Raw genomic sequence first — 27,286 nt, forward strand, 5'->3', positions numbered from 1 at the left:
AAGGGATAAGGAAAGCAGAAAGTTGTCTGTGGTGCGTGATCCAGCAGCCTAAGCGTCCACAGGATTAGTGAAACTGTTGAAAAGTTCAGATATTGTGTGTATTCGGAGATGATGAGAAGATGGCCCATGAGGACTCTCCCAAACCAGATTCATCAAAAAATAGAGAAACCCCCCCACCCCTGCCCGAAAAAAAACTCCTGAAGGTATGCAATGTCTCTGTGACCACTGGTCCAAAATCTTGAGTGATAAATGAAAAGACTTTTGCTTTTTCACAGGAAATAGATGAAATGATACTTAGGAAAGTAATCAAGTAGTGGTAAAATGTGTTTCACGTTATGCAATACAAGACTCCAAGAAATCCTGAAACCCAAGAGAATACAAATGTCAAAATCTCAAGCCTAAATAATAAAGCCTTTTTGATGTTCTGATCCCCTTAAAATGATTTAGTTAATAAAAGAGTGGTAAGTTGGAGCTGAAGGGAACTTTAGGGATCAGCTTCTCTCCCGACACACACCCCTGGCGATTGCCTTCTCATTCTCTGAATATTTTGGCTCCTGCCTCAGTGTCACTTTCCAGCAGTACTCTTGTCATCATTTCTGGTGACTGAAGTCCCCACATGGATGATCTTTTTAATACTTGGTCCCTCTGTTTCTTAGTCTCCTCTCATTTAGTGATCTTGTTCTCTTTACCTTAGCTGCTCATTCCCATTACCCCCTGCAAGAAAGCCAGCAATCACTCCACAATCTCAGATTCAACAGATTCAAACGTCTTCCCCCAACTGCCACCTCCCGTCCTCCCAGCTCACTTCTCTGAATATGCCAACTTGAATTACAGTCCTGCAACCCCATTGTCTTTCAGTCCATGGATCCTACTACCTCTTCTTGGTCCCCTACCCCTGCAGGTCTTAATTTCTCTAATTACCCAACATAAACCCAAGCTCAGTCATCACATACATTCCCGACCTACGCCCCGCTTTGCACCTCCTCCAACTCCTTTGGCCAAACCACAGTCCTGGCTTAGATGCCCCTCTCTGCCACTCCATGCCTGCCTTTGTGCAGCTCAACATGACCTGAGAAAAGCACACAGCCGTGCCGACTGCTCTCATCTTCAGCTGATGACCGGGTTTTCAATGTCAGCAGTCCAAAGATAACTTCCACCAGTGCCAAGCACCTGGGTGTATGTCCGTATCCTCTGCCCTGTCTCCTCATACATGGGTGAGTGGTCAATGATCATGTATGGTAACCCTTCCCCACAAGACTCACTCCCACAGTCGGGGCCTTTGGGCTCACTGTTTCCTCTACTTGGAAAGTTCTTTTCCTAGATGTCTGCCAGGCTTGCTTCCTCCCTTCCAACAGGTCTTTACTCAGATGCCACCTTGTGAGTGAGACCCGTTTCCTCCTCTCTGCAGTGTCCCCCACACCCACCACCCAGGCACACATAACCCCACAGGCACCCATGGCACTTCCTACTCCCCTTCTCCTTGTTAGTTTTCTCCTTAGCCCTTATCACTCTGTAATACACTGCATATTTTACCTATGAATGCTTGTTTATTGTATACCCGCTAAAATATAAGCTCTATGAGGGAGCATTTTTGGCCTGCCTTGTTCACTGCTGTTTCCCCAATGCCTTGGACAGTGTCTATAGCGCAGAGATGTGTGGGAAGCGGTTGCTGAATAAAACAGTTATTGAATAAATGAAATGACAAATGCCTGTACATTTTTACCCATGCTGATGTTTTCCTCCTTTCTTTCTCCCCTCTCTCCCAACCTAGTTACTGGATAAACTACTAGATGGTGACTTAATAAGCGAGCCTTCCTACTTCCAGAATGTTACAGGATGTTCTAATTACTACAACCTTTTACAGTGCACGGTAATGACAACAATTTAAAAAACCATAATAGTGTTTGCTTAAAACTTTTGGCAAAACCAAACTTCCTCCGATTTAGGAAATAGGAGAGCTGACTTTACACTAGACAAACATGTCCAAACTGTATTGCATTATTTGGTCTACTAATCTATAGGATTTTTTACCCTGCCAATCTTGTATACATTATAACCTGACCATTGAGACTGTGTGATATTCCAGATAACTCAAAAAAAATCTCCGATTAACACAATTTCCCCCCACTAGATCTTGTTATACAGAAGTTCTTTTGTGAAGGAGAGAGGCCAGGATTGCAGTTCTGGGTATCAGGTCCCAGAGCTCCAATCCTGTAGTGAGTTTCTTGAAAATGCCCACATTATTTGTTCTGTACTTAAGACAGCTTGGATAACCCAAACTGCCAAAGCCTTTTTGAAAATATTTGCTTTGTCTTACTTTTAACTTAAGATGTTTCATGCATTCAGTACGGCCCTCACTTCAAGCCCTCTGGAATATTTCTCAAAGTATTCGGATAGTTTCTTTCATAAAAGTGGGCCAAAATTTGATGTCTTTTGGGTAGAATTAATCAAATAAGATAGAGGGAGCCAGAGTGGGAATTTGGATTTGTATAACCATGTCTAGTGGATATGACAATACATTCTGTTTTTTAAAATTGCCTTACTTATGAACTATTTTGTAAATAAAATATAAAGCTAATTTCAATGGAATTTGCCAACCCTGTGGTTTGGGATTTAGATTCTACCAAGAGAAAAACATATGCTAGGCAAGAAAGAAGCAAAATTTGTGATTAAATTTTTTTCTTTACAAAGAAAATGTATTCACAGTTAGCAAAAAATATTGATGATTCACAAAATTGTTGATTTCAAACTTTTTTTTTATCCTTTGTAACTTTTTTTTTTTTTTTTTTTTTTTTTTTTTTTATAAATTTATTTATTTATTTTTGGCTATGTTGGGTCTTCGTTTCTGAGCGAGGGCTTTCTCCAGTTGCGGCGAGCGGGGCCCACTCTTCACCGCGGTGCGCGAGCCTCTCACCGTCGCGGCCTCTCCCGTTGCGGAGCACAGGCTCCAGACGCGCAGGCTCAGCAGTCGTGGCTCACGGGCCCAGCCGCTCCGCGGCATGTGGGATCCTCCCAGACCAGGGCTCGAACCCGTGTCCCCTGCATTGGCAGGCAGACTCTCAACCACTGCGCCACCAGGGAAGCCCTGTAACTTTTTAAAAACAGCATTTACTCCTTTTTTTTTTTCTTCTTTTAGTGTAATGAATCTTACAGAGACTTTTATGCAGTATTTTTAAAAAATAAGGCTCATGGACAACTTCTCTTTTGTCTTATGTCCTTCATAAGGTATCATCTGTTCTTACACTTGATATATTTTCCCCCTTAAATTATGGTCAGCTGATTATTTTGTGTGTGTGGTTTTAATAAACGGCAGAACATGAAAAAGAAATCCTCAGCTTTTAATCCACCACATCACCTTCCTGGCCCCTTGTGGTCCATTTCACCTTCTTTCCCGAGAGCCTCCAACAAGGAGCAAAATGATTTTGATAATCTCGCCTCTTCATTTTTCCTATCTTTGCCTTGAATGGGGTTTTTAGTTGGAGTTACAGATCACAAAAGTTTCGTTGTTACAAAAAGGAAAATCCAGCATTTGCAAATTGGATACTGGCTCTAAGAGTATCAGATCATCCAGATTTGCTTGGTAAAATTTGAATTTCCCCAAACCCCCAAGTTAAGATATTCAGGGTAGATACCAGTTAATAGTGGTGTCACATCTTGTTCATTGTGATATATGTTAGGAGAAATTTGAAGCTTTCCCCAGAGTGCCGTTCCCACCACCCACTCGTTTTCCCTAATATTTTTCTGATGCCAGGAACCTGAGGACCAAAGTTACTACAGGAAATTTTTGTCCCTCCCACAAGTGAGACAAGCCATCCACGTGGGAAACCAGACTTTTAGTGATGGATCCAAAGTTGAAAAGTACTTGCGAGAAGATACAGTAAAGTCAGTGAAACCATGGTTAACTGAAATCATGAATAATTATAAGGTAAGAGACTTAACTTTAGTTACTATCTATTTTAGGAACTTTTCAGATCACCCAAAGCAGAAGTGACCTTCTTTTACTCTTAATTTGACTCCTGCCATTTTTTACTTTTATGATATCTTACAAGTGTAAGTAACAACTGATGCATTGTTTGATTTCTTTGAATTAAAAGTTTTATTTTTTTCCTTCTAATTAAATCACTTTCCCCCCGAAAGTTCCTAAAAATGAAATTCTCTTTGGCACATGACACCTCCCATCATTTCTTGAAAATAGAAGGAGAGCAGAGCCGAGAAGATGACTGGCCTTGTGTAAGCCAATTTTCCCTTATTGTTTGCTTTATTATGTTAATCCCAATGAAGTCAGGGATAAATGAAATCAACTGGTTATTCCAAAAATGCTTTTTGCTTGATAATTGCATTCATTCACGTTGCTCAACCACAGTTTCTTCAGGGCCGGCTTTAAGCCAAACGTTGTGCTAGTCTGTCAGGTTGAAGCGTTGAATGAGAAAAGGTCCCTGTTTTGAGGCACGTAAAGTCAATCACTGTGTTATCTGACTGAGATGTTCTGCCTGATTTGTTGCTGGTGGTACCAGAGGTTCAAGCAGAGGAACTGTGGACCCTCGAACTCTCACTGTGAAGGAAGGACACCACGAGCAGGTGACGGGGGACAGTCATCCTGTGCATTTCTTTCCCCTTTATTTCTCTTCTTACCTCCTCCTCTGATCCTCCAGGACTGTTAGCATTTGTCCTAGGCATGGTCTGGGGGTAGCTCAACAGGATAAGTGTGTTAATGATAGAGAAGATCACCACCAGAGGTGATCCACTTTCTCTCTCTTTCCTGGTAGAGGCAAGAGTAATGTTTGGAATGAACAAAAAACAGGGCAACCAGTAACCAACACATGAACTAGACAAAAGGCAACCTCTCCTCAAGATACTTTATTTCTATCTGTCCAAAAATTGTCCTAATATACTGCTTTTATTTGAACCAGACTCTTTAATGCTATTTTCTGACGTAAGGAAAACACATTTCAACAATGTCTATGTTAGGAATAGTGTCTCTTGGGATTGTTCAGTGCACAACCTTCAGTACTACCCAGGGAGCCCTTGACCTAATGCACCCTTACTAGATTGTGTTTTAGAATATGCCCGACCTAGAAGACCTATTTTCTGATCCTGCCTCTAGTACACAGAGTTTGAATCCTAGACATACAACTTTTATTCAAAATAATCTAAGGCCAATGGCATGCAGAGTCTACAAACCCATTATATATCTGCAGAACTTCATGAAATACTTACTTTGTAGGCAAGAAAGGGCCTAACTAGATGAGGTCAGGATTTCAGCCACTCTTGTGTTTGGTTCTGTCAGGGAAATGTAGTGGCCCTTAGTGCTTGCCTGCTTGGAGCCTTCTCTGAGCACCTTCAGGTTGTCCTCTTCTCTGAGGTCTCTACTGCTGTGGTCACACTTAGCACACTGTACTGCCATTATGGGCCTTGAGCAGAAGTCAGTAACACATAAATGAATGAATGAATGAAAAATCAGTTCTATAAATTAGTGGTCTATCAAAAATATATCTAATAAACTTGTTCATAATCCATCAGGTATTTATTATCCACAAATTTATTAAACCAAAAAGAGCTTAGCACTTATGTTTTCAAGATGTAAACATTGGGCTATAATGTAACATTAAGGAATGCAAAATGGTTTTTTTGAGTGGAGAGCAGATAAGGGAGTTCCCATGTATATTTTTTTGTGCCCTTGCAAGATAGGTTTTCTCACTGTATAAATTTAACTAGAGTATGATTGCTTTCTCAGCCAAGTGAGGATAGCGTGAGATATATAGTTCACCTGATGGTGTAAACTCTCCTGGTATTGGCTGATCGCCATACAGTGTCCACTTGCTTGATAAGGGAGAATATGCTGATTGAAGATGAGCCTGCATTTTGATATTTAAACATATCTGTTTCTGTTTCCCATGTATCCTAAACCTACCAATATGAATTCCAATGAAATCAGAATGTTTTCTAAACTTTCAAACTCTGAATCAGTTGTCAGAAAAAGAGACTAGATTAGTGGTGCGGATAAACCATGTTTCCAGAAAGAAAGAGAACAAAGTATGCAGTCAGTCTGAGTGCAGACCAAACAGCGGCTGTTGCTGAAACAGACCGCATATCCATGGCTACAGCTGGCATAGCCCACAGGGCAGCAATTATCCTTGGCTTGTCTGTTAATGGTGGTGAACCTCAATGTGTATGCAGTGGAATCAGAACAATCTAGGTTGGCTTAAAACATTAGTGCCCTCAAGGTTATATTTATGTAAGACTCAGTACTAATTTGTCATAGAAAATAGTGCACGTTTCTATTCATAGGAACATGGAAGTCTCTTTCTAGTACTAGATTCATTTTAGGCAATGTGGAATATCTGATGGGCTGAGGAAGACCTTCATCAGTTTCTGGAAACTAAAAGAACAAGGGTGTAGTACATCAGTTTCTGTACAGACTATGTGAAAACATAATCCTTTTCTTGTAAAGACCTACAAGGGATGTGTACTCAAAGTCATCCTCTTTTCAGTAATTTCAAATATTTAGGTGGTAAATTGAAATATCATTTTAGCAGTTTCCAGAACAACTAGAATGAGAAATAATCTGTTGGACTATTGGAATTCATGATTAAATCAGATCATGGTTAAATATTATCAGGATTTCTAGGAGTTACCTGGGTCCATAGCACATGGTGGTTATAAGCATGGGTTCTCAAGTTAGACATTTTGAGTTTGAATTCTGTTTCCACTATTCACTGGCTATATTCCTTTGGGGGAGGATACTTAAAACACTCTGTGCTTCAGCTTCCTCATCTGTGAAATGGGAATAATAATAGTACTTACAGGTGAGTTCTTATGAGGTTTAAATAGATTATGTAGGTAAAACACTTAAAACAATGACTGGTGCTTAGAAAGTGCTTGAAAATATAAGCTATTACTAATGATGTTCAACACATTTCAGCAGAAGCCTTTAAGCACCTGCTATATACAAAAGGTATACAAAAAACCATGGAAAATACAAAAATAAAAAGACTTGACAGACTTCTGGTTTCCAGTCTGTCATGTAAGGAACTTAGAAGTTACCATTCTGTCCTAACAACAAGTAAAAAGCTGAACAAACTGAAAAAGCAACAACTCCTCTTAGATCTGTGAGAGAAGTGAAGTCATCACAGGGCAAACTACTTCTTCACAAACAGGAGAGACCAGCAGGTGGGTACAGAGAATCACAACTTTTCTAAGCAGAAATCCATGAGCAGAAACCTCCACAAGAACCAGTACCAGGATAGGAAAACCTGAGCTGTAATTCATGAATTACTGGAAGTTCAGTGGGGATAAGCCTGAGACTTAAAAACTCCAGGGGAATCCAGTCATGGGAGGAAGCCCCCACTTTTGTAGTTTTATCTCCAGGAGTTCTGCAATGTCATCACAGTGAATACTGGAGAAAAATCCCTTCTGCTTATGGCAGGAGGAGGTAAAAAGTAGCCACCTTGAAATACACCAGAGCATTTTGTTTTTTGTAACAAGGCCTGCCCTCAGAAAGCTATTTTACCACAGCCTAACCCACTGAGGGGTTATCAGAGCCTGATCTACCTGTGGGAAGGGAAATACTCAACTTCAGCTCTAGACTTCCATGTGGGGGAAAGGAAATACCCAATTCCAGTTGCCTTTAGCTATGCTGTCCCACCTAAGAGGTAAGGGGGAGCAACTACAAAGCACTGGTGAAGTTCACAGTCCAGGGGCATAGGCTCCTAAAAGACTGAGACCTAATCCTAGGATTCTAGTACACTTCCCATCCCCCACATCTTACCACCATATTACAAAAGGGTTATTTACCACAGTACCCTGTATCCGGTGCATCACGTACATCTTTCAACAAAAAATTACCAGGCATACTAAAAGGCAAAAACCACACTTTAAAAAGACTGAACGAGCATTAGAACCACAGTCAGATAGGACAGCGATGTTGAAATTATCAGACCAGGCATTTTTGCAAACTATGATTAATATGCTAAGGGCTTCAATGGACAAAGTAGGCAACATACAGTAATAGATGGATAATGTAAGCGAAGATATGGGAGTTCTAAGAAAGAATGAAAAAAGAAATGCTAGAAATCAAAAACTGTAACAGAAATGAAGAATGCCTTTGATGGGCTCTTTAGTAGACTACATGGCTGAGGAAAGAATTGCTGATCTTGAGGATATGACAGTAGAAACTTCCAAAACTGAAAAGCAAAGGGAACAGAGACTGAACAAAACCAGAAAATCCAAAAACTGTGGAACAACTATAAAAGATGTAACATATGCATAATGGGAATACCAGAAAGAAAAGAGAGAAAGGAACAGAAACAAAATTTGAAGAAATAATGATTGAGAATTTTCCCAAGTTAGTGTCGGACACCAAACCACAGATCCAGGAAGCTCAGAGAACACCAAGCAAACAAATGCCAAAAAACGACACCTAGGTATATCATATGTAAACTTTAGAAAATCAGAGATAAAGAAAAAAATCTTGAAAGAAGCCAGAGAGGGGAAAAAACACCTTACCTATAAAGAAGCAAAGGTACGAATTACATCTGACTTCTCCTCAGAAACCATGCAAGCGAAAAGAGAGTGAAATATCTGAAGAGAGAAAAAAATCACCAACCTAGGATTCTGGTCCTATGAAACTATCCCTCAAAAATGGGGCAGAAATAAAGATGTTTTCAGACAAGTACAAATTGAAGGAATTTATTGCCAATAGACCTACCTTGCAAATTATGTCAAAAGAAGTTCTTCACAGGGAAGGATAATGTTATAGGTCAGAAACTCAGCTCTATATAAAGAAAATATAAGTATTGGAGAATGAATAAGTGAAGATGGCATGATTGTCTATGTAGAAAATCTGAAAGAATCAATAAAAAAGCTCCTGGAACTAATAAGTGATTATAGCAAAGTTGCAAGATACAGGGTTAGTATACAAACACCAGTCACTTTTCAATATACCAGCAATGAACAACTGGAATTTGAAATTAAAAATCCAAAACCATTTACATTAGCACCAAAACTATTGAAATACTTAGGCATAAATCTAACAAATTATGTACAAACCTATATGCAGAAAACTACAAAATTTTGATGAATGAAATCAAAGAACTAAATAAATAGAGAGATATTCCATGTTCATGAATAGGAAGACTTAATATTATCAAAATGTCAGTTCTTCCCAACTTGATCTACACGTCAATGAAATCTCAACCAAAATCTCAGCGCGTTATTTTGTGGGTATTGACAAACTAATTCTAAAGTTTATATGGAAAGGCAGAGACTCAGAATAGCCAACTCAGTATTGAAGGAAAAGAACAAAGTCAGATGAATGACACTTCTTGACTTGGAAACTTACTATAAAACTGCAGTAATTAAGACAGTATAGTATTGGCTGGAGAACAGACAAATAGATAAATGGAAGAGAATAGACAGCCCAGAAATAGACCCACATAAATATAGTCAACTGATCATTGACAAAGGAGCAAAGGCAATACAATGAGCAACCTCACTTATGAGCATATATGTACAAATCCTAATACAACCTAATCCACCAGTGAATAAAAAAGATCAGGTTGGGATGATCCCATGAATGCAAGGATATTTTTGCATTAGAAGTTCTATCATGTAATTTACCACCTAAAATCCTAAAAGAGAAAAAAATTTTCTATCTTAATAGATGCAAAAAAGTGGATTTGATAAAATTAAAACCCACTTAGGATAAAAATTTTAGCAAACGAGGAATAGTGGTATCTGTATTAATTTCCTATGCTTGCTGTAATGGATTACCACAAACTTGATGGCATAAACTACAGAAATTTATTTTCTCGCAGTTCTGGAGGTTAGAAACCCAAAGTCACTTTCACTGGGCTGAAACCAAGGTGTCAATAGGGTGGCTCTAATGGGATAATCCATTCCAGCTTCTGGTGGCTGTTGGCATTCCTTGACTTGGGACCATATCATTCTAACATCTGCCTCTGTGGTCACATTGCCCTCTCCTCTTCTGTGGTCAAATATCGTCTGCCTCCCTCTTAGAAGAATACATGAGATTGCATTTAGGGACCTCCTAGATAATCTCCCCATCTCAAGATGCTTAAGTTAATCACACATGCAAAGTCTCTATTTTTTTAAATTAATTAATTTATTTATTCTGCATAAGGTAACATTCACTGGTTCCAGGGATTAGGACTAGATATGTTGTGACAGGGCATTATTTAGCCTACCGTAGTATGGGACTTTCTTGACCTAATAAAAATCTACCAGTAAGCATTACTCTGTTTTATAAAACATAATATGCATTCGCTTTAAAATCAGGGTTCATGATAATGTAAAGAAATAAAAAATGAATGGAAGAAAAATCCAATTAATAAATGTGTAAGAAATAATGGAATAGAAAATCATTATTTGACAAATAGGACAGTAATAATTGCTTCAGGAAAGAATCATCAGTGGATACTAACATCAGTTAGTGAAAGTATGATGAGAATCAGAATATTTACGTAGTCTCAAAGTATCCTCCTTCAAAATATTTATGATGAAGAGGAAAATAGTAGCTTTATAGTGGAGAAGTCTGGCATATGAACCAAAGGATCTAAGTTAACATCACCAGTAATGGGACAAATCAACATTTGTGCCTCCTGATATGTTGTACTGAGAAGGACACAACAACACTAATGTGTGTTGCCAAAAATGAATGAATTTGATCATGAGGCAACAGCAGACAAACTCAAATTAGGGGACAAATTTAGCCACAAAATAACTGGCTAGTACTTGTCAAAGGACATGAATGACACACACATACCTACACACACACAAACACTGAGGGATTAAGGAGACTTTACAACTAAATATATATAACATGTGACCTTTTATTGCATCCAGGATCAGAAAAAGGTTATTAAGGGACAAGTGGAAATTTTTTAATAAAATCTGTAGCAAGACAATAGTATTATATCAGTGTTAATTTTCTGGTTTTGATGATTGCATGGTGGTTATTTAAAACGTTAATATTTTGAAGGCTACATAAAGAGTACGCAGGATTTCTTTATACTATTTCTTTAACAGCTTAATTGAAGATATAATTCACCCATTTAAAATGTTCAAGTGTGTAGTTTTTTAAATATGCACAAATTTTTGCAACCATCATCACTATTTAATTTTAGAACATTTTTGTCATGTTCCCCCCAAACCCCTTATGCTTTAGCAGTAATTCCCATTTTCTCCCTCCCTCCACCCCCTGGAAACCACTAATCTACTGTATCTATGGATTTGCCTATTTTAGATATTGCCTATAAATGAAATAGTATTATATAGTGGTTCTCTCTGTGGGGTAGACAGAGGGGGGTTGGGATAGGGGAGAAGTTCACTGGGTAGATTCAATGATATTGGTACTATACTAGTTCTTAAGGTGGCTGGTGCATTTGTGAATGTATATTTATTATTATACTTCCTAACCTACAGATATGTTATAATACATTCTTTGGCGTATATATAATATATACAATAAAATTTTGAAGGAGGTAGACTGTGACTAGTGCTTTGCAGAGATTTAATTGACCATGTTGTGAGCATGTGGACTGCTTAGTATGACCGTGACTTTGAAGTCCCTCAGCATACTTCAGAGAATTATGAGGCATTGTGGTGGAGGCAAGGACACTGATCTACTCTCACAGAGAATTCCATCAGTTTTCCTCGCTGGTAGACATTGATTACATTATCCAAAATAGCAGGTAATTAAAATAATCTTTTTCTACCTGGCTCTATATGCTCATTGGTGGGTAGCCAATTTACTTGCAAATTATGTTACGACTCCCTGATGGTGATGTTAAAATATGTCCGGTGTCAGAAGTCAAGCTGCCTGGAATTGAAGTTCTCCCTTTAACTTCCTAATCTGTAAAATTCTATCTCATAGACAACAAACCGTGTAAGGGCAGCCATCTTACCTTCTTGTTCACACTCTGTACCCAGGGCCTACCACTGTGCCTGGCACATAGTAGGCACTCAACAAACGTTAATAATGAAAGAAGAATTGTCTTGGGAACAAAGGAAGTAATAAAAGGCTTCACCGAGAGTAGATGTTGCTTAGAACATTTTACTTCCCTTAATCTTCTCTTTTCCTACCATTCTTAAACTGTTTTTCCACTTCAGCTGTGGTTCACATTGTTCTCTTTGCATTAGAAGTACCTGGGAAGCTTTAAAAAATACTTAATTACGACCCCCTCCACCAAAGGTTCTGATTTAGTTGCCTAGTATAGCAACTAGCACATAGTAGTGTGCAGTAAACTTTGAAGAAAGGAAGGAGGGATGGAAGGAAGGAAAGGAGGGGGAAAAGGACAGAAAGAAAGAAGACAGATGATCTGTTCATTTACGTCGTAAGCTGTCTTTATAGTAAACTTATTTGAATTTTAGTAAGTGCAAATAATTCACCACTCCAGTTACTATTGATTATATTATGTTATATTCCTTCCTCTTTTAAGCAGCATTTTTTTAAAAACAAAAATAAATACACTGATTGTAAGATGTATCCTGATTTTCAAAGTAATAAAATACAGTAGCAGGTGGATAGATAGATAGATAGATAGATAGATAGATAGATAGATAGGGATAGGGCATCTCTAAAATCTAGGAAATGCAGCCCATACCCCATAAAAGCTATTGGTTTTGAATCCCGTGTTCTTTGTAGAAGTCCCCTGGTCCTTAGTACTTTCTGATAAAGAAGTTACATTTTCTTATGAGGATTCTTGCTAAAGATTCTGAATATGTTTCCAACCTCCATTTCTCTGTTTGGTTGCAGCTCTTGCCTTCCTAAAAATATACGAGCTATATTTTCAAAGACTAAGAGTACACGAAAGAGAGAATGTGAGTGTGTGTGTGTGTGTGTGTGTGTGTGTGTGTGTGTGTGGTGTATTTCCTGTATGAAACCATTATTTCAAAAAAACAGGAGCTACAGCTCTAGAGGCCATTTGGATCCAAAGCAAAATGTTGCCCTTGGATTGAGGTTGCCCTTGTTGCTAAGTTGTCTGGAAGGCCACTGCAGTTTTAAGAGGTACCATCTCCAAAGGCTAATACCTCCCTCCATATGCTTTTGCTTTTAAAGGTTAAAATTGCCCTTGGGTAGGGCTTAGTTTGCTGTGTTTAAAAGTTCATCTAGTCAGGAAATTGTAAATATAAAGTTACATTTCCCTGCCACTTATCATTCTGCAGCTCATTAAGTTTCAACTAATTGCATCTTCAGAATTCAGTATCTTAATGTTTCTCAGCTTCACCACCAGACTGAAATCTTAACACCCAGGTCGTTAAGAGTTTTCTTTACTTATCCTAGGCTATCAAAAGATCTTCGTTTAGAAATGGGCAATTCCTGGCTAATGGATGTGACTTAGAAGTTTGAAAGGTAAATATTTCTAGTAAATCTGAGTCATTTTAGCAGTCATTTTAATTGCTTGTGGCATTTTCCTTCATAACATCTTCTGATGGCAAAATGTCAATGGTAATAGTGCCAGGAAACTAGATTTGATAAATGTCTAGCATACCAATAAAAATTTAACACTTAAATGGGTCCGATTCTTCAACTGCTAAGTTGGACTCTGAGCTTTCATCGGACCGTGATGGGAAAAGTCTAGCTTTGTTGACTATAATCTGATATGATCACTTTTCTTTCAATCCCTTTGAAGATGGTAAAGAGAATGCCAGTACCATTCTGTGAAAAACTTCTGTGAGGAGGGAGTAGTTTTTAGGGAAGCATAACAGAAGAGAGGGAAGCTAATTCTGGGACATGTGTTTTATGTAATCATACTATCAATAAGCAGTCATCACTTTGCAGGCAAATAAAAATAGTATGCATTTGAAAATCAGTTATACTGTCGAGTTCCTTGTGAATTACTTTTACCTATTTTAGTTATAATCCAAGTGCAAGAACAGCAGTAATTTTTTTTAATAAGGCATGCTTCTGCTGGGTTTCTTTGATTTTTGAGCATTTCAATGAATAAAGGGAAAAAAGCATACCCCTAAATTATTAAACAGACTTTGATTTCACCCCAAATTGCCATGCTGTTTACACCTTTTCTTGTTTGTCCTTTAAACTGATGTTGGGATGAAATACTCAAATGAGAACCAGCATATATTTTTATTTACTCTTACTTATTTCTTTAAGCCATTTGATAATATATTCTGCTGTATGAATTGGTTTATTTCAAATTGCTTTGCTTGGTGATGATGTCATCATTTTGTCAGGGCTTTATTTTGTTGTTGTTTGAAGGTACCTCATGCTCAAAACATTAGAAGGTACGTTTGTGATTTATGGCAACATAAAAGTAGAATTTAATCTGGAGCCACCCAAATACAGCAGAGTGAGGGTGTTACAAGAAGAAAGATATTAAGGGGTGATACCATTTGTTATGTAGATTCCAGGGACCTAAAAATCAACAAGCTAAGAAATGCACACTTAAATCCAGTTGCTATGAAATCCAGCTGGTATGAAACACAGGCAATTACATCAGTTGACTTTACTTTGAAAAGATGAATACGGAAAGCGTGAGAAGAGTATTGCTCTCTGGATACAATGAGGAGTATCTCTTGTGCAATAAATGTCACCACGCTGCAGTAGCTTCTCAGTCTTTATTTCTTGTGTCTTAGTATAACAGGAGAAGATGCAAAACGATGCCAACATGTTCTAAAAGTTTGGATCATTGGAAACCAGTGGTCTTCAAAGCAGCGTGTGCCAACCACCATCCCCTGGCGTGTGGGAGGGGATTAATATTTTATTTCGTAAAAAAAGGAAATTAAGAAATAAGCTTTACTCATGTTTAATGGATAGATTGGCGCTAGGGCGCTTATTTGCTCTCTATGATAGTCACATCGGATGTGATAGAGCCAGGGTTTGGGTTTGGGTTTGGGTTTGGGTTTTCCTAATCATAGTCATCATCACCGTCATCATTGAAGTCTGTTTGCCACAGGATCTGCCTCCAGGCCCAGGGCTCTTTGCACTGCAGTTTCCTCTGCTTCCATCTGAATGTGGATGACTTAATTCCGTGGCTTTTGGCCCTGGCCTTGTAGTCCAGTAAGGAGAGCAGCATTCACATACTTCCCACTGCCTAAGGAAGCCACATTCACAGCCTCTCGGGCCCTTCCTAGGGGCTTTTTCCCACTGGATTTTCCTGTCCTGCACTGTAGAAGTCATCCGACCCCGCTCCCCCCCGCCCCCAATGGGGCAGCCTGTGCTATCTACTTGCTCGTTATGAGCAGCTCCCGAGTGTTGTCACCGGGTAACAGCACCCGGCACAGTGTCCTTGTGCCGAATGGCATGTGACTAAATGAAAGCCAGAAGAACCTTCAACCAAGCTTTGGAAAGAATCGCTCTGGGCAGGAGCCCTTGACCGCCTCTGTCTTGATTTTCTTCACCTGGTGCTCCTTTCACTCTGCATCTTCAAGTCTGTTTCTTCAGCCTCCTGACAGTCCCCCTATTTGTTACAGGGATGTGTACAATCCTTTTGAGACCATTTGATGTTCTCTAGGAAGAAAAGGGAAAGGGATGCTTTCCTTACCAAATAAGGGGGAGTTGTGTTTGGGGGAGGAAAAAACCACCAAAAAAACCCTAATTGCAAAGTAATGAAGGGACCTTGGTGAATATCACTATTGAGAGTATGGGGCAGAGAATCGTGCAACCTGACTGATACCAGGTTTTCCCATGTAGATGAAAACATAAAGAGCCAGAGCACCACTTAGACTTTTTAAAAAAATTTTTGGTAAAGAAAAGTAAGCTGTACAACCAGCCACTTGCTTTCTTTCGTGAGATCAGCCTGGCTGGAAACTTTTCACTGACTTTGCTACTCTCCTGGAGATTGATAACAGGTAGGAATTAGACTTGTAGAAGTGACCCCTCTGGCTCTTTGGATGAGGGCCTACTTACTGACACTCTAGTCCTCTCCTAAGAGAAAGGCAAAGTAATCTTCATCCACAGAGAACTAGAATTTTCTCAAGCTGGAAGGCAAGTTTGTTATGGGAGAAGTGGGTCGACATGTCTCAAAGGCCAGCCCGAATCCAAAGTGAGCTGCACCTTGCCGCTTGCTGAGTACTCTACGGCCTCTCTAAGGCCTCCCTTCCCACTGTTTATATTCCTTTGGGAGCTTCCAGGTGCCTCTAAATTAATGCTTTTTCCGGGTGGTTTAGCGTTCCTCCTGCAACAAGACCACTCTGCTCTCAGCTGGCCCTCAGGATAACTTCAGCAGGGAGGTCAGTCCCTGTCCTGCCTGGGCACAACGGGTAGTAGGGCAGCAGTGACACTGTTTAGTGGCAGGGGCTTAGCTTTCAGGTTTTGTTCACCCTCAAAGTCCTTGGTGAATCCATTCAATTTTATGGCGATAAATATTGTTTTTTTGAATTTGAGTGATGTTGATAATGTGGGGGAACAGGGAGGTGGCAGGGGGACTTGATGGCAAGGGGTTTTCCTGTAGCTCCTGCCTATTTCTGCTGTAATGATTGAGACTGTAGGAGCATCTTCCACTCCTCCGTAGGAAAGTCTTTCTGATTTGCTTAATCCAGCTTCATGAACTGCAGATCACTCCTCTAAGAGAGGCTGTCCTTGGAAGTTACTGCTGTCATTTGGCAGCTGTTGACAAAGGGACCAATTTTCTCTGCAGGACATACCAAATCCAAGGTATATGGCTGCTGTCCAATAGAAATGCAAGTCACATATAGAATTTTAAATTTTCTAGAAGGCACATTAAAAATATCAAAAGAAACGGGTGAAATTAATTTAATATCATGTTTTCTTTAACCCAGTATATCCAATATGTTATCATACCAGCATTTAATCAATATTAAAAAATTATTGAGAGATTATACATTCTTTTCTTTGTGTTAAGTCTTCACAATTCAGTGTGTGTCTTAGAGCACATCTCAATTTGGACTAGCTACATTTCAAGTGCTCACTGGCCACTTGTGGCCAGTGGCTACTCTATTGATGAGTGTGAGTCAATTCCTATAGACTTAAACATTATAAATTATAGCAATTCTTGTTTGCTTTTTGGGGCTGTCTCTTGTTGGTTTGGTTTATGTGCCAATGTGTACTGGTTAATTAAGTACATTTAATAATGTGGAAAGATAAAGAAATTAGTTCCTCAGCCCACCTTTTAGTAGAGTGATAACATTGGCAAGCATGGGGCAGTGTTTGGAGAGGACCCTTGGCATGACCTTGAAGCTGACATTCTGACAACCAGGGAGGACACTCCTCTCTGGAGAGACTTGTCTGGGGGAGAGGCGGGCCTGCTCCTGGAGCACTTTGAGTTCATTAAATCCAGTTACTGAGGATGGACAATAGGTGAGAGGTGATGGTTAGAGGTGAGGGGATCAGAAAAGGGCTATGAGAACAGACCCTGAAACAAGAAGCAGAGCAAAGGACCCCCTAGAGTGGGCCCCCAGGACTCTTCTGTTCAAATGGGAGGAAAATATTATTCTGGGTCATTATTAAAAGTCATGTTAATTATGCTGTTCTAGGTAGTTAAAATTTTTTCAAAGGGTTGGCGTGATGGCTCACTGGATTATTTTCAAGTTGGCTTTGCTTCTTGTTCCATTCTAAAAGCAACTAAATTATTTAGCGTTAAGTTGCAAGAAAGCAGGAATAATTTTCCTTGGCAGAAAGACATTATTTGTGTAATCACTGGACACTCACTCAAACTCCCTGCCCCACTCTCATTTTTCTTTACTCATCTTGGCAAAACCAGCTGGTAGGGGAATGGCACGAACATGGGGGTGTTTATTCTAAGTCCGTTTTCTCTCTTTCTTTGTCTTCCTTAAACTTGGAAGCAAAATATGTCTCATTTGAAGAACGACTTGGTTGCAGAAGTGACTACTGTTTCATTCAATGCTGGCATTATTTTTCTGCCACAGTCTCCTCCAGGCAGGCCGTGGGGGCTCAGGCTTCCTGAGTGTTATAGCCCTATATCCCTGCAAAGTCACCAGGAAGTAGGGCCAAAAGTGCGAGCGATGGGCAACTGGGGCCCAGGCGCTGTCCCTGGAAGAATAACAACTTTGCCTCCAGTGGGGAAAATTGCTAAACGTTATACTATATAGCTGAAATTGTTTTTCTTTTGCAGCTGAGCTTTTGAGAAACCCTTGAGAATTGCCCTGGGTTAGGTTGGATATTAATGAAATTAATTCTCTTCTATTTGTGAGAAAGTTGCTGGTGGGTCATGCTAATTGCTCCAGGCAGAAAGAACTCCTGGCTATGTTGGAGTTTGTAATAGAAGAATGATAGGTAAGGCAGCCAGAAGAGGAAGTGTGGAGGGCTGCTTTGTAGGAGTTTCATTGATTTAGCATCTGTAGGGAAGGCTTCTTTTTAAAAAAAAATTTTTTTTTTGATTAGCGAACAGGAGAACATTCAAAACTAAGACAGATAGCAGCCAACTGGGAATGCTGTGCAGCCTGGAATAGCTTAGGCTGTTTCCCCAAACAGGAAACCACAAAATGTTAGAGATTAAGGTCACTGGATCATTGGGAAAAGAGCATAACTTTGTCTGCAAAGTATTATGATGGATTGTAAATGGGCCAAAATATAAGCATAAATCTTTCGTCTAAAAACGCAACAACAAAAATCCAGCCTTCTCACAAAAGCTCAGTTTGCTTTCCTGTTGTGCTGAGAGACCAAAGCCTCCTTCTGCGGCATCTCTGTAATTTTCCTACTAAGTAGGGGAGTTATCGGGGATTTAAAGAGAAATGCTTTGTGTTCTCTGTCAGCAACACGTGTGTTTCGGTTTTGATTTTTAAAAAGGTAAAGTTTAGACCAGAAAGTGGGCCTCATGTGATTAATTTTCAGTCTTAGGCTTTAATACAGGCAACAATGAAAATATAACAAAATGCACATTTATATACATTTTTGCCCCAAACCCCTTCTTTCAAGTGTTCGCAGGCACCATCAAAAACACAGTTGTCTCTTTTCCCCTTTGAGTATCATCCCTTGCCCCCTGAACTTACTTGAAGTCAAAATCTGAGTTTAGAGGGTGTGGGATCTTCTTAGTTGAGTTGGCAGGTAAACTGGCGTGCAGCTATCTTTAGCTGACACAATTGGTTGCTATATATCTGCCTGGAAAATATTTATCCTTCAGAAGCTTATACTGTGTAAAATAAGGGTTAATCATCATCTGATTCTGTTCACTAGGTCTTTCCTAGAGGGAAGTTTTCTTGCTGAGAGGGTGAAATCCATGAAAAAACTACTGATTTATGTACATCCAGAACCTGAAAAGTTTATGGTTTTAAATGTTAAAATGATTTAGATTTTAGAAAGATTTAAGTGAAACTGACTTTTTTAAAGTCCTCTTTTTAAGGAAAACTTAGAGAACGAAAGAGTAAACTTGCTTTTCCTCTTTTGATTATTCACTATATTGAAAAGTTAAAAAAATATCTGGAGTATAGGGAGGACAGGGTCACATCTTTTCATGTCTGTTCTCTTGGTGTCCAATCCTCAGGCTCACCACAAAGATTTACTGTTGAATAAACAGAAATTTCACATGAGCAGATTAAACAAACAAACAAACACATTCCATATATAAGTGAACACGAACTCTTTTCTCCAGCTCAGACAAAAGGCCACTTCCTTTCCATTTCAGATGGAAGTGAAACTTAGCTGAAGAAAATGAAATGAATGAGTAGAGTTGGACTGAGACCTATTGATCTTTCTTTTCTACCCGTGACAGAGACATGGATACAGAGGAATATGTTTCTCTTCTAAGAAGAACGACAGCATAAGCATTGAATAAATGACAGCTGCCCTTGCACCTCTGTTGGAGGTGAGGGAAGGACACTCAGGATGGGGTAGGACTGTGTCTTAGGGAGATAACTATTGCACAGCCTGCACTCATCGTGGCCGAGTGGAAATATAGGCCTGGCGTGGTCAGATCTCTGAGTATTTAAATGACAGCATCTAATTGCAAAAACAATAACAACACCATGTGGACCTAGATGGATATATCTGCAAGCTAAATGCAGCCAATTGAAAACGTTTGCACACCACTATAGAAATTTATTTTTCAGATTATTCTTAATAAAGAGTAACAAAAACAATAATAAAACCTTGCTCTTCAGCTTATAGGATATTTTTATAACTAGTATCCCATGGAGTCCTCCCAAGAACTCTAGGATGTAGATATTCCACTTCACAGAGGAGAAAATTAAGGCTCAGAGTGAGTAGATGACAGCTCCAAGGCACTCAGTAGCACAGGCCTTGGGAGGCTGAGCCAAGGCTGGAGCTCAAGACTCCTGTCTGCAAGTGTCATACGACTTTTATAAGCCCCTGCCATTTGTTTTATGAAATTGATGACCTAGTGCAGTTACGTTAGAACTCTTTCCATCCTAAGAGTTATTCTCTTACCTCCTAAATCACAATTGAAATCCACAGGTAACATCTCATTTGGAAATTGTGGAGCTATTTGAATAGCTATGTTGAATTATTCAAATGTAATAATAATAATAGCTAGTGTTAACTGAACACTTACTGTGTGCCTGGGACACAAAGAGCTTACATGCATTATATTATGTAATTCTCCCATTGACCCTCTCTCATATATGTTTCTGTTCTATCCATTTTACAGATGAGGAAACTGACCTCTAGACAGGCTATGTAACTTAATCAAGATAATCCTGCTAGTAAGTGGCAGAGCTAGGTTCAAACCCAGCTACAGAGCCTGTGCTCTTAACTATAAACATGTATCCTTCATTCCAAAGAGTCATGCTTACATTTAAGTTTGCTCCTTGCATGTGTAATTACAAAGAATAAACCACCTGTTCAGTGTATTCTCTGGGCGGGGGGCAGTGGGGGGGGGGCGGAATACACTGAGCAGTGTGGAAGAGGGGTTAGAAGCACACACTTTGGACTCAGGCAGATCTGAACTTGAATCTCTGTTACCAGCTGGCTCACCTCCCTGCATCTCTGTCCCTTTGTTCCTAAAATGGCATAAATAACACTTGCCTTCTGGGGTTGTTGTGAAATCATGGATGTAAAATGCTTAGCAGAGTGCCTGCAACATAATAAGAACAATGAGAGAGTTCTGCTATTCCAAAATGTCCTTTTAAAAGCTATACTCTTAACCATACTTTTCTAGCATTTAGGTATGGGGAAATTTCTTGGGATGCTTCAAAATTACAAGTTCCTTTTAAAGGGTAATTTATAGACTTATGGCTCTGAGTACCAAGAAAAGACTGCTGAGACACCATGCCCAATGTGTGTAAAATTAGTCATGAAAGGCATGTTATTTCATGCATTTGAGTACGTAGAGTTCAGGTTTACCCTGGCTGCATTCCCTCCTACTGTCGGCCTTTGTCTAAAAGAGTGAGATTGACAACCAAGTATTTGACACAGAAAGACCATCTGCATATTTTGAAGGTTTATTCTAGAAGAAGTTCTTTGTTGAGTCAGTCTTCCAAGTCATTATCACGTTATCAACCTACTTGAAAAGGAGGACTATATTTACCTAACTCCCCCAATTTGTATCCAGTGCTGTGCTTAGAACCCTGTTATATTTTCTCATTAATTCTCACTACAGTGAGATGTAGGTCTTACATCTACATGTCCAGGAAAGGCAACCACAACTCATGGAGATTAAACCACGTGTCCAAGAATTCCCAGTTACTGCGTGCTGGGGCATGTGAGGCACTGGTCCAATGGTGTATGAGTTTGGATTTCATACTTTTAGCAACAGCAGCAACTGTGGTTACTTGAAGCATGAAAAGAACTGGTCAGAAGACAGGATAGGTCACAGGATTCATGGACAAGCTGAAGAACTAGAGTGAGGAAAGATAGGGACCAGGGAAAACTCTGGGGATCCAGGTAGCAAAACTAATGGGCAGACTCATCGGGGAACCCTGTGTCATTCTGTCCACAATCCAAATTCTAGGGAGAGAGCATTTGAGTGCCCTGGCTTAGGTCACATGCTCACCCCTTGCATAGAGGAGGAAGAACACTGATCGCCAGCCTCCACTAGGGCTGTATCCATTGAGGGAATGGGAATACAGTTACCAGGGGAAGGGGGAGTGGTGGACCTGGGCCAAACAAAACGGCAATCACTCTACAGCGTTACAGAAAGCCTTTAAAGAGCGCAATTGCCTATACTCTACAAGTGTCCATACGTCTTATGGGGTGTCAGGCACTGTGCAAGGGCTGCAGTGGAGTGAGGGCTAAGAGAGCTCTGTTCTTCAGGAGCTGATGCTGTTCCCCAGCTGCTCAGTCAGGGCCAGTCCCTCTAACAGAAGTGAGGCATCTCTTGCCAGCTGAGTAATGTCCTTGCACACATCCCGGTCCATAGAGCCAAAGTGAGGAATGAGGGATGTCTCCAGAGTTGGACAAACAGATGAGATTGTTTCTGAAGCGGACATGTGAACTATGTCTCCTTCTCCACCAACTCTCTGTTTCCTAAGGCTTGGAGTAGCACTTAAACATGTAGCTGTGGAGAGTCAGTAAATGCTTGTTGTTTGCAGGAATTTAGCTCCTTTCTTAAGGCGTTTTTTTTGTTTGTGTTTTGATTTTCTTTCTTTCTTTATTTTTTTTTAACATCTTTATTGGAGTATAATTGCTTTACAATGGTGTGTTAGTTTCTGCTTTATAACAAAGTGAATCAGTTATACATATACATATATCCCCATATCTCTTCCCTCTTGCATCTCCCTCCCTCCCACCCTCCCTATCCCACCCCTCTAGGTGGTCACAAAGCACCAAGCTGATCTCCCTGTGCTATGCGGTTGCTTCCCACTAGCTATCTATTTTACGTTTAGTAGTGTATATATGTGCATGCCACTCTCTCACTTTGTCACAGCTTACCCTTCCCCCTCCCCATATCCTCAAGTCCATTCTCTAGTAGGTCTGTGTCTTTATTCCCATCTTGCCACTAGGTTCTTCATGACCTTTTTTTTTTTTTCCTTAGATTCCATATATATGTGTTAACATACTGTATTTGTTTTTCTCTTTCTGACTTACTTCACTCTGTATGACAGACTCTAACTCCATCCACCTCACTACAAATAACTCAATTTCGTTTCTTTTTATGGCTGAGTAATATTCCATTGTATATATGTGCCACATCTTCTTTATCCATTCATCCGAGGATGGACACTTAGGTTGCTTCCATGTCCTGGCTATTGTAAATAGAGCTGCAATGAACATTTTGGTACATGACTCTTTTTGAATTATGGTTTTCTCAGGGTATATGCCCAGTAGTGGGATTGCTGGGTCGTATGGTAGTTCTATTTTTAGTTTTTTAAGGAACCTCGTGTGGGATCTAGGATGCATTCTGACACCTCCCTGTGTCACGATTTCCTTTACAGTAAAGTGGAGGCGGGCCTTGTAATACTTCTCATCCCCACCCTGTGAAGCTGGATGTGAATAAAGCCATGTGTACATGAAAACACTTTGAAAAGTAAAGAACATTAAAAAAATGATTTTCTCATCTCTTCCTTTTGGAAAAAAAAGAGAGAGAGAGAGAGATGCTCGTAATCCAAATCACCTAGTGCCATCTCTTGTAAATGCTTGAATTCTGGAATGAGTTTTTAAGATCATCTGTGATTGAACTAAAGTTATGCTGTTTACCTAGTTGTCATGAAAAAAAACTGAGAGCTGGTAATACTTGAGTTAGCACAAATTATTCCCGAATAAAGACCCATCATTTGCCAAATTGAGGTGTCCAACCTCTTAGTGTTATTGTTCTTTTTATTATTTTTTCGTTATGGAAGCATCCCAACATGCCCAAAAAACTTAGAAAATAGCCAAGTTAAAACAAATCGCCCATATTTTGACTACCTTAACTGCTAGTATTTTGATGTATTCTTTTCCCAAGTTTGAAGCATCCTTTTAAAATATAGTAATTATAGAGCATGAACAGTGGGATCATAGTTTTTCATTGATTTTTTTAATAAGTATTTTTCCATGTCTTCGCATCACCATCAATTTCAACAAACTAACCAGTCAGACCTCTAAGTAGTAAAAGAAAAGAAAATTCTCTAAAAGGAGTGCCTCTGCTCTTTAACTGAGGCCTCGCAGCTGACCAGAAAGGAAAGTGAGGACACTGGTTGTTCGGGGGTGCTGCCTGGTGTGTCCCTGGGAACCTACTACAACCAGCGCTTTCCCTGCCCCTCGTTTTGTTAGAGTCACTCCTGACAAGGGAAGCGTAGCTAAAAGCTGCATTCACTTCTGTCTCCACCTCTCTGTCTTTACACCCTGTTGCTTAAAATACCAGCAAGCCTCAGGGGAAGGTTTGCCCCAGACTGTCCCAGTTTTAGCCTGCAAGCCCTGTATCCTGGGAAACTCCTCCGTCCAGGGCAAACCGGGACAGATCACCCCACCAGGAAGAAGTGGGCGAATGTGTGCAGATCCTTCGTAAGTGGCCAACCCGTTGCGGTTTAAGCCTTGTCCTGGAACTTCTCTGTCTCTCAGGATGTGGGTGGCCAACACGTGCCCTCCAGCTTCAGGACCACCCAGCCCTGTGCTACACCCACCTGGCTTCTCAGCTCACTGTCACCGGATCCTGGGATATCTCACCCACTCACCCAGCCCTGGAGGCACCCAACTGGGATATTCCTGTGGGGGCTGAAGAGAGTGAATGTGACATTTAGATAAAAGTAGAAGCTCTGGAATTCTTATATTTAAGGCAGCCTTAAATGCCAGGTCTGAAATCACTTCGCTTGATCATTAATCTGATTTCTTTTTTTGTTGCGTTTGACTTATGTGCCCTTTAGTAGTTAAAATTGTTTTCCTTGCTTTGCAAAGGAAGGATTTCCATTTGCCCCCAAAAGTAGGCTTTCTGCACATCACATGTGCAAAATTATGCAGTCCAGCCCTTCGCTGCCTCATTCTGGAGTGTTAGTATTCTTGTTTATGATGTCTTGAGAAACAAGGGAAATGGCTCAGGCAGGGGTGGGCTTCGTTTCAATTCATTTCAACAAACGTGTACCCTAATGCTGTACATATCAGCCTGTTTTTGCTGTAACCTGTGGATTTTGCTATCATCCCTCAAAGATGAAAATTCAAATCAGTTTCAAAATATCCTGATGATAGTAAGGTGACAATATCCTGATGACACTCAGAAAGATGCGAGCTTCATAGAGTAGCCACGAAGAAGAAAGATGGCTACGTACACTTGTGTGTGTGCTGGTTAATCAGCATCTTTTCACTGAATTCTAGAAGAATTACTTTATAGATGATTATCTTCGTTAATCAGCTATAATCAGGCCTTCCTAGAATGGTGAAGTATTTAAGCCTTGTTTCCTGGTACAGATCATGTGTAATTGTTTCCATACTGTTGGCAAAACAGCTGTAGGAGTTTTGCATGGGCCATAAGTACTCAAGGTCTTTGAGGCAATTTCTTTTTATAAACAATGCAAATTTTTATTTCTATAGTTGAGTTTTTTAAAGAGGCTTTAAATCCGTCAGGATTTTCTGTAAGGGGGGGGTTCTTCATAGGAGAGTGGAGGTGGTGATGATGACTGAGTAACATGAAAGACCCTGTGTTCCTATAGGTGAGGCCCAGGGCTCTTTCATCTTAGGCTGAATCCTGGCCCACTGCTGCTTGAGGATTTGGAGTGTGTAAAAGTCCTGGGCTTTTTAATTATGTATAAGCCTTTTAAGAAGCCTGTACCAGTAGGGCAGAGATGGAAACATGCAGTGAAACATTTTATATCCAGTTTGAGGATTCAACCGAAGGTCTTCACTTGAGTCAAACCAGAGCTTTCAAATAGATCAAAGGTAGCATGGAGTTGAAGAAAATCTCTTTGTTGGTGGTGGAGTGACAATACCTTATGAGAATCAACAAGTGTAAAAAATAGCCTAAGGGGAGTAGAAAACAAAGGGGAAAATTACTCAGATTTCCACCACCAAAATTAATCAACTCTATTCCTTTTTTTTAAAGTTTCATTCCATATATGTAAATCAGTATGTCAATTTTATATATCATAATTGGGATATATATTTGGCATTCAGCTTTCATACTTAACATTCTGTGATAAGCATTTTCCACATTGCTTCGTGGTTTAGTCCAACAGTTTATTTACTTATTTATTTTTACCAGGAAAAAAAATTTTTTTTATTTACAGAGAATAAATGAACCACAACTATTTTGTGAGAAAGCTGATGATGAACAAGTTTTTTTTAAATCAGAATTCTTCTTCTGGCATTATCGTCCACTGAGTTTGCACTTACACTATAAACAGATATAAGATGGACATAGTATATGAGGCAATAATTTTCAGACTTTATCAACAGGCAGTAAAGAGCACAGATCCAAAGAATAGGGAAATAAAGGCAGTGAGCCCCATAATGTGCACTTCTGGAATGAAAAATGGGATGAGGAACACAAGCTTAAGATAGCCATCTCCCTGAGTTCAGGAGAAAGAGGCTGGACTTAAGGAGAATGAGGTGACAACTTTGTAGTCCAACAGTTTAAATGGCTTTGCAGTATCCCATAGAATTTCTGTACCGTGGTTATTTAACCACTCACTAATATGGAACTTTTAGACTGTGTTCAAATTTGTCATTATAAAGTTTCAGTGAATATTGTTAAATAATTTTGTTTTTATTTCTTTGGGCTTATTTTCATAGAGTTTATTCCACAAACTGGGATTACTGGGACAAAGTGTCAACGTGATAAAGTCTTTGCATTAAAAAGTGACGGTTGCTTTCCTGAAGAGTAATGCCATTCACACTGTCCCCTGTAGCTTCACAACTTCAGCAGCATTGCATAGTATCTGAATATCTTGAAAGCTGTTTGGGAAGAAAAGACAAGAGTTGCCTCAGAGTTTCTCGTACAGTACCCATCAACTTGGCTAAAAAAAAAATGTATCATAGGCATTTTGAAGGACATTCCTCAGTTTTGACAAGTGGCTATCATATTTAAGAAAGGACGTCTTTGGAAGTGGCATAGCAGACATGGTTGCCTCCAACAAATAACAAATTTGAGGCACCTGCATCTATCTGTCTGCCTCAGAAAATTATAGTTGTCGCTGAAATGTAGGAGGGAAAAGCAACATGGATTAACAGCAGCCACGAGGGAATGCCCAGCTTGCCAGCTGCTACAGGGCCTGAAAAGTGAAGATAATCAAATGCAGGCTTCGTGACAATCCTAGTGTGTACCATTCCTTAGTTCCACCGAACTGTAACCACAGTCTTCTTCCTTAACATAGCCATACATCCAAGTAAAACCTATATTGCTGGGTAATACAGCACAAATGCTTTTGCAACAAGAGAGATGTATGCAGATTCCTATGAAGAATCAAACTTTTGGAAGAATGCAGTGGTTGAGACAAGGCTTGAGTTTATTTCAGGTTGTTGGTATAT

General features: G+C 39.7%; 1 protein-coding gene across 4 annotated transcripts in view; it reads left to right on the top strand.

The window, feature by feature from the left end:
* Positions 1-27,286, top strand: part of CPVL (carboxypeptidase vitellogenic like) — a 144,315-nt gene that overhangs the window by 58,038 nt on the left and 58,991 nt on the right. For all 4 annotated transcript variants that reach the window (XM_059933709.1, XM_059933710.1, XM_059933708.1 and 1 more), the window contains exons 10-11: positions 1,772-1,870; positions 3,752-3,925. In XM_059933709.1, the coding sequence (XP_059789692.1) occupies positions 1,772-1,870; positions 3,752-3,925 (273 nt within the window). The remainder of the gene's footprint in view (positions 1-1,771; positions 1,871-3,751; positions 3,926-27,286) is intronic.

Source organism: Balaenoptera ricei, chromosome 9, assembly GCF_028023285.1.
Source record: "Balaenoptera ricei isolate mBalRic1 chromosome 9, mBalRic1.hap2, whole genome shotgun sequence".
Taxonomy (NCBI): domain Eukaryota; kingdom Metazoa; phylum Chordata; class Mammalia; order Artiodactyla; family Balaenopteridae; genus Balaenoptera; species Balaenoptera ricei.